Source organism: Xiphophorus hellerii, chromosome 7, assembly GCF_003331165.1.
Source record: "Xiphophorus hellerii strain 12219 chromosome 7, Xiphophorus_hellerii-4.1, whole genome shotgun sequence".
In the NCBI taxonomy this organism is placed as follows: Eukaryota; Metazoa; Chordata; class Actinopteri; order Cyprinodontiformes; family Poeciliidae; genus Xiphophorus; species Xiphophorus hellerii.
This window is the reverse complement of record NC_045678.1, coordinates 592,858-606,083: the sequence shown is the minus strand read 5'-3', so window position 1 is coordinate 606,083 and position 13,226 is coordinate 592,858. Positions and strand designations below refer to the sequence as shown.

Genomic DNA, 13,226 nt, shown 5'->3' with positions numbered 1-13,226 from the left:
AAAAAGATCTACCAAGGACTGCTAGCGTCAGGACGTCATTTCTCCGCCCGCCTCATACATATACATGAGCATAGCGCAACAACGTACCCTTGCGTGATGACGCAACACGACAACTGCGGGTCCCGATTGCTGCAACCGCTTGTCAGTGTGACGAAGATTGGCACTCAGGTAAGCTGTCACTCAAAATCCCTCTTTTTCCGTTCCCTATCAATCAAACAATCTAGGCCGCACGCTAAAATGCCCCGGGGCAAAGAGCGTGAACCTGGGCAAAACAGCCAGACTGTTTTTTGAATTGAAGTCGAAGCGATAAAGCTTCTGTGATAACATCTATCTATCTATATGTCTCTATTTCTATATTTTTATATAAATATGTATATAAGGGAGGGGGTCAAGAAAAATCTCGGCGTTTTAGGGGCAGAGGAGGATTGTGCTGAAGTGAAGGGCCAGAGTTGTAGATTAGGCCCGGTAGTGTTGGCGCAGAGGGGAGGGGAGAAAAGACAAGGAGAAGGCAGCTGTCCCTGCATGATTGATTGACTGATGGGAAGGATTTGAGCTCAAAGCAAGCTACCGTCATGTGCTGCTAACGTTTTCCTTGTTCTAATCTATTTTGAGTAGAAAACAAACAAGCACTTATTGTTTTTTCGACCAAAGCTAAAATGAAATGTTTCATATCCCTTGGTCTTACGACTTACTTCATATCAATCTGCAGCGGTCTTATTTTCCGTAGCCGCTTAGTAACGTCAGTTTTATTTTTTGATACATTTCTACACTTATTTAATAATTAGATCTACTTCAATGTGTTAATATGATGCTGTCGACGATTGTTGGATATTGCCGTTCAACACTAGCAACTAGCTCACTATATTTAGCATTAGCTGGATCCGAATGTTTTGCATCAGACTTGTATCACAAGCTAATGCTAACGTGGTGCTATCGTAACGGCACAGCTAAGAAAGCGAGTTAATTCAAACTTTGCAGCTTATAGTTTTAAATATGTGCATCCATGTTTGAAAGTAGTGCGTTAAAATTGTCCCTAATAATTACATATATTGTGTATAAAATGTCTGTCGCTAACATCGGGTAAAGGCTAATTCATGGTGGGTGTGTTAACACGGTTGCACGCCAACGCTAACTACATAACTATGTTATTAGCTGAATTATTAAAGGTGTACAGAAATAAAGTGATGAATGCTGTGCCTCGACGCTGTCTCACTTTCTTTTTTCCTTATAACGACCCTTCCACGTTCCGTTTAGTTATTGGAATCAGGAGATTTTATTTAACTTTTAGCTGTCGATACAGTTAATACTTTATCGCAGCAGTGTTAAAGGTTTTTGTATATGGAAAATATATTTTATTACTAAGTTTTAGTCTTTTTCCATATATTTAACCAGTCTTTTTGGTTGAATTTCTAGAATTTTGTCTTGAATGTGGCAGTGGTTTAACTGAACTTGTGTATTGTGTAGGTTGGCCATCTGTCCCTGGTTTCTATAATGCCCCAGTGCTGGCAGTGAACGTGATGGCAGCCCAGGCGGTTTCTATAGACAAATACCCAAAGGGGGAACAGCAGGTGGGTGCAAGAGGGACCTGAGTTTTAATACATGTATGTAAAAACTGTTGCTGACAAAACCTCTGTTAACATTGAAACCAACTTGCAATGTTCTAAACTTTAATTTTATAAGGTAGCTCCACAGCATTTGGATATGTGTGGACACCAACGTAACCAGGAGCGCAGTTGTGTAAGAAATTCAAACAAAGTACAGTTTATATTTTTTCCCCTCTTTTGTAAACATTTATGTTGTCAGCTCTTGGTGACACAATAAACATTAATTTAATTCAGAAGTGGGAAAAAGTGTTTGCCCCCTCAAAAGAACCCCACAGCAACATCCAAAAAGCTGCAGTCTTCATTTGCCTCAGTTAAGGTCAGAGGTCATGCCTCCACCATAAGAAAGAGACTGGGCAAAAATGGCATGCATGGCAGAGTTTTAAGATGAAAACCTTTGCTGAATAAGAGGAACATTGAGGCTCTTTTCAATTTTTCAAGAACACATGTTGGGCCGAAGAGCGCTACCCTAACCTCAACATGGCTATCTTGTGTTCAAGTTCTGTTCTTGGTTCTTTTGCCTCATGTCTTTCCCCATTCTCTATGCTGTTTTCCTGTTAGATTACGGTCAAATAAAGACTACTAGTGACAAAAAAAAGGAACACATCTGATTCCTAAGGATGGAAAGATGAGCCAAAGTTTAACTCTTTGGAATGTGTGTGCCTGCCATGACAGCTAGCATAAAAGTAACACTGCATTTCAGAAAAATAACTTTATGTCAACAGAAAATGCAGTGGTGATAGAGTGATGATCTGGTGCTGTTTTGCTGCTTCAGGACCTGGAAGATTTGCTGTGATAACTGGAACCATGAACTCTGCTGTCTACCATAAAATTGTGAAGAAGAACATCCGCCCATTGTTTTATGACCTTATAATGAAACAAACTTGGGCTCTGCAGCAATGATCCAAAACACACCAGCAAGTCCACCTCTGAATGGCCAAAGAAAAACAAATTGAAGACTTTGTAGAGGCCCAGTCAAAGTCCTGACCTTAATCCTGAGATGCTGTGGCATGACCTTTAAAAGGACCATTCTTGTTCGAAAACTGTCCAATGTGGCTGATTTACAGCAATTCCACAAAGATGAGTGCCTTGCAAAATTATTCAAACTCTTTGCTATTTTTCTAACAAACTTTAGATTTTTTGTGATTGCCATTAAAATGTGCATAATTGTAGAGAGAAAATGCTATATAAAATGTTTTCAAACTATTTAACAAACACAAATGTTAACTAGAAAGTGTTCATTTCCTATGAAAATGCAAGTGTGAATGCTCAATGCTTGAATGCTTTTGGTGAAAATGGCAAAAGTGTTTGAAGCCAACTACTGAAGACTTGCAGAAAGGTAAGAAATAGTCAATTCCGTGTGAAAAACCCAAGTAAAAGACAAAATTAGCTAAAAAGTTAAAACTTAATTTGGCTAGGTCACTAGCATCTAGCCAAAATTAACTAGATCCTAATGATAGCATTTAGGATACCACTAACATGCTGGGTTACAGTGATATATTCCATGCAATGTAAAAAAAAAACCCCTGAAAAAAACTGATGTAAAACCTAAAATTTGAAAGGACAGAAATGTTCCCCTATTCCTTTTGATAAAAACGGTGGGTGAATGAAATCCATGCCTTTTATGGTTCCTTACCTTTCATTTGTTTGGAGGCATCGTTTAGCATAGTGACTACAAAGAAATATGCCACATGCAGTGCAAAAAAAGCAATGTCAAAAGCTCAAATTATTCCCAGGTGTTAAACAGCATAAAAGCTGTTTAACTGCCTTACTTCAAAATGGCCACTGCTTTGTGTGCTCCGTGACAGCTCTGGAACTGGATGATTGATTGCCATTAATAGGCAGGATCTAAAACATCCACTGTGAAACACAATGGACATTTTATATTGTAATTCTCAATTCTGCCACAGGATGGGGCGGTTTCCCCCATGGGGTGAAAAATTTATAAAAAGCTGAATATTATAAAAAGTATGAAGGTTATGAATACCAAGAGATATAGCCGGCATTAGGAGATCAAACTGAATAGTACAAAAGTTGAATGGTGAAAATAGCACAAAGTATGCAGGAGAAGAAGTGCGGTGAAATTTACAGAGCAACCAGAAAATAGTGTTGCTCTTCAAACTAGTTCAATAGTGGGAATGCTGTAGGCATTAACACTAAATATATAACAAGAGCAAAGAGCAGCCCACTGACTTTGTAGAACCACTCTTAGCTACAGTTACAAGTCTTGACAGTTTTTTTAAGTATTTTTATTTAATTTTAGTTATTTTTGTAGAAGATGAATAAGATCACCTCAGATTGGATGTAGAGCATCTGTAAACATCAATTTCTTAAATCTTGTTTAAAAAATTCTCTTTTAGTCTCAACAATTTTAGTGAAAGAGCTGGTTTTGTGTTTGAGGTAGTTCTGCTGAATGGTGAATCTCACATAAAATCCCATTAAGTACACTGAAGAGTGAGACTGTCTGGGGAAAACAGGTGAAAAGTTTCAAGTGCATGAAAATTTTTGCACATAACTATCCCAAAAGTTCATGTTACGATTTTCGATTTATTTGACTTAAAACAGGGACAGTATACCTTAGTGGAGATGCCCTGTATCAGTTTATGCCTTGGGCCAGCAAATACAATAACAGGACCCTGATGTAGCATCTTAGTATTGCGCTTCATCCTCCAGCTACTTTTGACTTACACATGATTTCAGTCTGTATTCTGTGCCTGTCTCAGGTTTTCTGTTCATTTGATTTGCTCTCATTTTGCTTAATTATTACAGATTCAAAGTGTGGTAAAGGTAGACTGTGACTCTGAGTCTAAATTTGAAGGGACATTGCTTGAAGTGTCCAACCCGATACCCACTGAACCACAGACACCCATGGATGCTGACAAAGCATCTATATATCGGTAATAAAACCTTGTTTTTATGTATTTTGTGAAAATATTGTCTCTCAGGCATCATCCATAGAATTTATTACTACCTGTCCTTGTTATTTTCAGAGTAAATATCACTGCACCATTTATGAAATACTATAATTTTGATATTATGATATTTTGATATTTTTTCATACATGAAACCCAATAACGAGTGCTAAAAAAACAAAGTGCAGTTTAGCATTGTAACTGTTGGTCAATATTCCACAGACATCCCCTGTTTCCCTTGTTGGCCCTGCTTTTTGAGAAGTGTGAGCAGTCCACACTAAGCTCTGAATGCATCACATCAGCTAGCTTTGATGTGGACATTGAGAACTTTGTACGCTGTCAGGAAAAAGAGGGGAAGCCCTTCTTCAGTGAAGACCCTGAACTTGATAACTTGGTGAGTTTCATAGTTTAATATTTTTTTGATAGTTTTGCAGAGAAATAAAACACAGAGCTCAGCTGCCTTTTCATGTTGTCAGTAAAATTTCACAAGAGGCTTGTAAACTGAGTAAGAGCTCACAGTAACAAAGAACACACTTTATTCCATTTTTATCTGTCTTCTGTATATATATATGTGTGTGTGGGAGTGTGTGTGAAGTAGCCGTTAACCTGAGTGTTGTTTGAATAAACTCTGAGTCTGTTTCTAATTTTTTGACACAAGGAGGATGTGTCACTGGTTTTACTGTAGTACCGATAGTTATCTTTGTGTCATTTGCAAACGTGTGATGTGACTGCTAACTTTCTTTTTAGCAGAGTGGCTTGTGTCTCAGCCTTTTAGGTCTCCCGCCTTTACACAACACCCAGCAAGTGTTGTGTATAGTTATTCTAATTTTCTCTTATGCTGTTATCTTTGTTAAAAGCGATTGTATGAACAGTGCCCGATGAATAAAGTCTGGTTGAAGGTTTGATTGATTACCCCTTCTTTGTTTTTATATTTTCAATGTTAAGATGGTGAAAGCTATTCAAGTGCTACGGATCCATTTGCTGGAGCTGGAGAAGGTGAGTGACCTGTGTAAGGACTTTTGCAGTCGCTACATCGCCTGCCTCAAGACTAAGATGAATAGCGAGACTCTTCTGAGTGGAGATCCAGGAAGCCCGTACTCCCCATTGCAAGGCCAGGCACAGAACTTCTCACCTACCAAGACTCAGGTGTGCAGTGTAGGTGCCCAAGCACCAATTTAGGGTTGCAACCACTACGGCTCCACCACTTCCTTGTGTAAAGCTTAGCATAGCATATGTTTTAAAACCAGCCATCTGAGTGGGAAATATTTTGTGTGTGAATGCTTTAATTTCCAGACTCCAAGCTCCATCTCAGGCACCCTCAGCCCCCAGGGTCAAATTGTGGTGCCAGCTTCAGCCCTGCAACAAGGGAATGTTACTGTTACAGCTGTCAACCCCACCCAAGTAGTTACAGGTAAGACATTTTCTAGCTTAGTTAACTAGTTAGTTTGTTCTTTGCTTGTGGAATAAAACAGTTATTCACAACAGCTCCAGAAGTGAAATGTGCAGGTGAGGCACATTTTACTTTCTCTAAAGCTTCCCAGAAAAGCATAACTGCAGCTACTACTACCAGCACTGATGTAGCACTGATCTTACTTCAGTGAGCTCTTGCAGCACTACACTCCACCCAGAGCCTTGAGGTCAACAGACCAGCCTAAAGCCAAGTAAAGACCAGAGAGGACCGAATCTTCTTTGGCGAACAGTTTTCTTCTGTCTTTTAAGCTTTCTCAGACAGTCGGTCAGTTTAAGTCCAGACTGAAAACACATCTTTTCTCACTGGGCTTCAACATCAATTAAAAAAGGGGGAATGATTTTTGCCCAACTTAATATTATTTCCTATTTTATCATATCTACCTGTGAAGTCATGATTGTTCTGAAGCACTTTGGTCAGCTGAGATTGTTGTAAATGTGCTATATAAATAATTGAAGAGCAGCATTTGGTGCTACCCAACTCTGAAGTCTTATATAATGAAGAATTTTATTTCGACAAAGTTGTTACCATGGAGGGAAAAACAACTGAGAAAGACAAGAAAAATAAAAGGAGTAGGGAATGAAATCACAGGTGAAAAGAGAAATCATGATGACAAATAGGGAAAAAGATTCAAACGAACTGTAATTCATTTCTTCAACTAATGTAAGGATGTGACAAGATTTTTAGGTAATCGCAAAATATTTGTAAATTTCTGTCGTTAAGCAGGTCTTAACTTTTATTCAGAATGGTCTTAAAAAATCTTAAATCTGAGTTGGTGAAACCTGCAGGAACCCTATAAATTTATAAAAGCAGATAAATCCAGGAAATACCTAGTGCATATTCATTATTACTCAGTGCTGAGTCAATTTTATCAACCAAGTGAAGCACAGCTGTATTCACTGACTTGTCAGCAGCAAAACATGTGACTCTCTGAGTGGATATGTGTGTATGCTTCTTTCAGGAAGTACAGTTTACCAGCCAGTAACAGTCGTCACTCCTCAGGGCCAGGTGGTGACTCAGGCCCTGTCTCCTGGGACAATACGTGTCCAAAACAATCAGGTACTGTTTCTCTGTTTTATCACTGTGAACTAGCTCTGCATTTCTAAGTCACGTCTTCTGGTGGTGGGCTACACTGTGGCATTGCCTGAAAACTAAAAGAAAACCTAGTTCTGTATTAATACTCTTTATAGGCCTTAGAGGCAGATGTAAGGTGTCCAGCAGTATGTTTGTATCTTTAGCGCTGCCCTAGTGGCTCCCTGGAGTTTTTTCAAAAATGTTTGAAAATGGAAAAAGATGGGGGTGGGAAATATATTTTTTGTTTTAATATGGTTGCTGTAGGAGGACAAACGTGACAAACATTCTTAACATTTTCCAATGCTATAAAAATGTGTAGAATAAATATTAAATTTCAACATTTCTGTCAACGAAGATTTGCGTCTTAGCCTGCAACGCACGTTTCTTCCAGCTGGGCGGGGCGCGAGGCAGGTGGGTGTTGTAAACAAACTGACGGGTGTGTGTTGGGCCATGGAGAGCAAAGAGGAAAAGAGAAAAATAGCCGAGGAGAGATTCTACAATTCTTGGACCGAATCATTTGCATTCATTGCCAATGCGGAAGGTTTACCTGAATGTTTGTTCGAGAAGTTGTCAAATAACTAAAGAGTAATTTGGAAAGACATTTCCAGGGAAGGCATGCTTTAAATATGATTTTAAAACTGAATTTATAAAACTTGTGTGCTGTGTAGATCATCTGTGTTCTTACATGAGATTGCAAGATTTATTTGTTGAATAGTGACTTGACAGCTGCGTTGTCAGTTCATCCTTAAAAACTAGTTCTAAAAACTAAAGTTTAAAAAAAATGTCATGATGGCATTCATAGTTGGTATTTGTTTTACTTTTTGTTCAAAAGTTGAACACAGAGGTTGCAGAAAATAACTGACCATGTGTTCTTAGCTTCAGCTACAGTTTCACCAGGACTTGAACCTCTTTAATCACGAGGACAACTCAACAAAAAATAAACGGGGCGTTCTACCCAAACACGCCACCAATGTCATGCGCTCTTGGCTCTTCCAGCATATTGGGGTAAGTAGATATTAATGACACCATATGAATGGGCCATACCTTAACCTTTATTTGTGAATTTTCTATTCTTCTCTCATATAGCATCCTTATCCAACTGAAGATGAGAAGAAACAGATTGCCGGTCAAACAAACCTGACACTTCTGCAAGTCAATAACTGGTTAGTTTTTCTTTTAGTTATTTATTTTCACAGAATAAATTTTTATTTTGTCAGAATATCAATGAGATCAACATTTCTTGTTTATAACAAGTCCTATGAAAAAAACAAGTTCCAGAAAATCACAGCAGGAAACAATGTAGTATTTTATTTTAAAAATAAAGTACAGCAGGATTTGGAAGAAAGGAAAAAAGATATGATTTTTATTGTGTTACGAAATATGACAAGGTATTAAGATCCTGTAAAATTCCTTTGCATTACTAGATCATTAAAGCTGCAGTATGTAACTGAAAAAAAAGTTTTTTACATATTTGTTAAAACTGTCACCATGTCGAGACAGATAATCTGTGAAAAAAATGGATCCCCTTCCTGAGCTACTGTGCGATCTGCAGAAATGAGAAATGGCCCGTACTTATTAGTGTTTTATCAAGTCCAGAGGACCTCAAAGCACTTCACTCTACACTCGGTCATTCACACACTGTGAGCTACTGGATTGTAGCCATAGTTGCCCTGGGACTGTCTTACTGCGTAGCAAAGCTGCGCAGTAAGCGCTTACTGCGCTTACTGCGCAGTAAGCTGCGCAGTAAGCTTACTGTAGCTGTAGCAGTAGCAAAGCTGCTACGCAGTGGCACCACTTCTGATCACAAGGCAGGTGAAGTGTCTTGTCCAAAGATACAATCACAGAGACAGACAAAGCAGGGATCGAACTGGCAGCCCACTGATTGTGTGATGAACTCCTACCACTGTGGCTACCGTCACCCCAAGGCATCTCTCCCAATCAAAAACAACCAATCAGAGCCAAGAGAAAGTGTCTTAGGGCTGTCAATTAGTTTGTGTACGTGCTGCTAAATGTGATGATGGCAAAGAAACAACTTAGAATCAGAATCAGAATTCCTTTTAATGTCATTGTGCATGGATAAAGCACAACAAAATAAAAAAAACAGCAACTCTCGAAGAAACACAAAACAACCGCGATGTTAAGAATAAGTAAATAAATAGATAAATAAACTAATTAATTAATTAATAAAGATTAGGTTTTAGATGGATTAGCTGTGTTCAGTGCAACAACAACTCTCAGAGAGAAACTGTTTTTAGTATTTTTGTCCTTGTCTTTATTGCCTTGAAGCACCTCCCCAGGTCAGCATGTTATATTTTATTTTTATTTTTTATTTTGTCTACAATTGCTACTCAGTGGTGGTTGTTGTGTGTCTTGTCTCTATGCTGTAATTACGAAGTAATTTCCCTGCTGGGATGAATAAAGTAATTCTATTCTATTCTATTCTATTCTATTCAGACGTTTGAAGAGGTGGTGGCCTCTTTAAACTCTGGAGTGTTGGGGGTCCTTGATGGTGCTGCGGGTTCTCTGGAGGCAGCAGGAACTGTAGGTTTCCTCTAGAGACTGAAAATGTTAACCAATCAGTGTCTGGGCGGTGTTTATGACCCTCTGGAGCTGCTTCCTCTCTGCCAACCAATCAGCTGCCAACCAATCAGCTGCACTGTGGCAGCTGGGGAACCACCATGCCATGGCTCAACACCGACTCCACAGCGGTGCGATAGAAGGACACCAAGAGCTCAGTTCTCAGATTGTTCTCCCTGAGCATTCTCAGGAAGTACAGTCTCTGCTGTGCCTACTTCAGGACTGAAGTGGATTTAGCGTTCCAAGTCACATCTTAACTGATGTAGGTTCCCTGGATCTTAAAATTTGGCACCATCTCCACCCTCTTCCTTTATAATGATGGGCTGAACGCCTGGTTTACACCTTCTAAAGTCGACAATCAGTTCCTTCGACTTGGAGGTGTTCAAACAGCTTTCCGGGGGTTCCCTGCCCTCAAGGTTCTCCATACTTCCTGTTCAGTGATGGTCTGTCTGTGGAGGCATGTCGGCTGCAGTAGTGGCTCTGCTGGTGTTTCAGCCTTAAAACGGATCAAGAAATAATTTAGCTCCTCTGCCAGTGAAGCGTCCCCAGAGATTTGTTTGGTGTTGCTGGATCTGAAATTAGTGATGTGCTGGACCTCTTACCACACGTACTGGCGGTTGTTGCTGCTGAATTCCTCCTCAAGCCTCTGCTTGTAGTTCCCCTAGGCCTCTCAGATGCCTCTTTTCAGAGAGGCTCAGGAGCAGCTGTACAAGTCCCTGTGTCTCGATCTGAAAACTCCATTTCTCTCACTCAGCAGTTTCTTATCCTTTTTCTTCATTAAGTGCTTCAGGTTGGGAAACACCCTGATGTACCTGTCCACTGTGATAGTGTTAACACAGTGCTGGATGAGTACTGCTGAAGGGAACACCTCCAGTTCCTGGTGCCAGAAAATGTCCCAGTCCGTGGTTGCTGCATTTGCTGAGTGACACCGTTGGGCCAAGATTTCACAGTCTTTATTTTGGGGGGGTGCTGTCTTCATTGGTTTGTATGCCAGAATAAGAAGCAGTGATATGTGAACAGAGGAGCCCAAATGGGGGATCTGACTGGTCCTGTATCCGTGCTTGATGTTGAAGAAGGCTTTGTCCAGCGCCTTAGCTCCTCCAGTGGCACATTTGTTGTGTTGATGGAATTTAGCGAGAACAACTTTCAGATCAGCATGGTTAAAATCACCCGCGACCACATGCACTGTCTCTGGGTGGTTGTTATGTTGCCAACTGTGCTGTAGCAGAGAAAGGGGAAGGATGTGACCTGCCACACACAAGAATAATTCACATCACTAAGCCCCTGCTTTTGACTCTGATTGGTTGTTTCTGACTATGTATTTCTGTAGTGAGTACTGAGAGAAGGCAGAGGAGCATGATTTTTTTTCACAGATTATCTGTCTCATACCACACTGTCATGACATAGTGGCAGTTTTAACAAATCAGTAAAAAACATCTATTTTTTTTTTTAATAAAAGCTACATAATTAAGAACAGTGACAAGAGAGATTAAATATTCCTGCCTATCTGAGGTTTTGTCCTCTGCTGCCTTGAGCAAACCTCAGTTGTTGAACTGTGAGCCTGTCTTGTCGAGATTCAAAGTTTTCCAAAGACATTCATCTGACTTAGTTGACAGAAATGGTCAGCACTAGTGTTTTAGTGAAGAAAAAAAAAGCAGCCCACCATGACTTTACACACCAACTGTTTAAACAGCTGCAAGTGCTACTTAGTTTGTACAATTGAACTACTGTACATCAATTGTTATAATTCCTGTACTGCTCTTTGGCCTTTTGAATTTGGGGAAATGTTCTGTTCTAATACATGCTACACCCATTTGTTTGTTTACCCCAAAAAATAATCTATGCCAAATAGGTACTTTATGGCAGATATGTACTTTTGCTACCTATCTACCTAAACTATGTAAAAGTGGATACAAAATACAACTTGAAAAAGACCCGAGAACATCTGGTGTTTCTAGGTTCATAAATGCACGGAGACGGATCTTGCAGCCGATGTTGGATGCAAGCTCTTCTGAGACCACCAAAACCAAGAAGAAAACTCCACAAAATCGGCCACTGCAGCGTTTCTGGCCTGACTCTATTGCTGCTGGGGGAGGAACTCATCAGCAGGTTACCATGCCTGATGGTAAGTAGCAACCTATTAGGACAAATCAATTATTATATATAAAGAGTCCGTGACTCTTTACATATAGTATAAATTGCACATTTCAAATTTCAGGAAAAAGGTTGCTTTACATTAGCTACAGGTAAAAGACAATATTATTTTAACTGTAGCATTTTACTTACAAAATACAAATCATGGCTAGTAGTGCCCATGAGGAAGCTACCCTCCAAGTAGCTTCATCTTGGAGGGTAACATAGCTATTAGCTGAGCAGATAAGCTCTGAGCCAAGTTGCTGAAATTTTGCTGTGCCTCTTTCATTCCTATAGGCTTAGAGGCACAGCAAAATTTCAGCAAATAGGATGGAGAAACACTAAAAGACAGAGTCAAGTCTATCATCTATGGAAGGAGAACAAGTTGATGGTGGCATCATAGGATGCCCCCAAGGCATACAATTCCTATGAAGAGATAAAACTGAAGGAGATCCTAAAGTTAAAACATGAAGGGGGGTTCATCTCATTTTATGTCATTCCCTCATCAAAATTATATCCGAGTGTTGTGGGCGATATCAAATGTTTTTCGCCTTTACTTGCTAGCCATGCAGATGATGCATGTGATGGAGCATTGTCATGCGTAAAAATCATTGTCTTTTTGAAAGACGCACACTCCTTCCTTCTTCAGGCCTTTATGCACACCTTGATACTGAGAGCTGATGTCTTTAGGTCACAACTTCAATCATTACAGAGACACACATCCCCTGCTATTTTTAAATCCATTAAGCAGTGGCATCTGTACAGCTTGTAGCAAGAAAATATGCCTAAAAATGATAATAGTGTACACCTAATGTATATATATATATATGGCAAGGATAACATAAACCAACCAAACTGTAATCTTTATCAAAAAGGAAAGTTTTAAGTGTAATCTTAGAAGTAGATGGGGTTGTTTTCCTCCACTAAACTCTAGGAGCCTCTAGTAAACCTGCAATCTGACAGCAAAGTGCTCCGTTTAGAACGTATAGAACAGTGTTTCTCAACCTTTTTCGGGCCAGCACCCCCTATCCACCATTCAGGCCCCTTATCGCCCCCATCAAAGAAAATGTAGGCTACTTGCACTGAATATTATTTTATGATTAATATTACTGTCATTATTGTTGCTGTCTTGAGTTGTATTGTCGTTTCTGTATTTATCGTCAAAAATCCTTAAAAGAGAAACACATTACTGAATTATTAGTTTCCAAAGAACAAAAAAGCCATGTGAAAAGAAATCATTTTTAAAGGTGTCTAAGAAAAATGCAATGAAAGGACATTCAACTTAAAATTGGTAGGCCTATCAGCAGCCAATCAGAGTGGGAAAAAAAAGTCTTGTTCTGTGCCATCCATCCATCCATTTTCTTCCGCTTATCTGGGGTCGGGTCGCGGGGGTAGCTGCTTCAGAAGGGAGGCCCAGACTTCCCTCTCCATAGCCACTTGTTCCAGCTCCTCTGGGGGAAT

The 13,226-nt window shown here is 39.6% G+C and overlaps 1 protein-coding gene and 1 long non-coding RNA gene across 2 annotated transcripts in view; both read left to right on the top strand.

The window, feature by feature from the left end:
- Positions 1–51: 51 nt before the first annotated feature.
- pknox1.1 (pbx/knotted 1 homeobox 1.1) overlaps positions 52–13,226 on the top strand; it is a 29,734-nt gene continuing 16,559 nt past the window's right edge. The window contains exons 1-10 of the mRNA XM_032567049.1: positions 52–168; positions 1,465–1,568; positions 4,371–4,498; positions 4,736–4,907; positions 5,459–5,659; positions 5,807–5,924; positions 6,943–7,040; positions 7,932–8,060; positions 8,142–8,218; positions 11,591–11,757. Of these exons, the coding sequence (XP_032422940.1) occupies positions 1,518–1,568; positions 4,371–4,498; positions 4,736–4,907; positions 5,459–5,659; positions 5,807–5,924; positions 6,943–7,040; positions 7,932–8,060; positions 8,142–8,218; positions 11,591–11,757 (1,141 nt within the window). The 5' untranslated portion in view covers positions 52–168; positions 1,465–1,517. The remainder of the gene's footprint in view (positions 169–1,464; positions 1,569–4,370; positions 4,499–4,735; positions 4,908–5,458; positions 5,660–5,806; positions 5,925–6,942; positions 7,041–7,931; positions 8,061–8,141; positions 8,219–11,590; positions 11,758–13,226) is intronic.
- On the top strand, positions 1,575–3,680 carry LOC116722774 (uncharacterized). The gene is made up of 2 exons (XR_004339840.1): positions 1,575–2,287; positions 2,377–3,680. It is a non-coding gene; the product is annotated as an uncharacterized LOC116722774 (long non-coding RNA).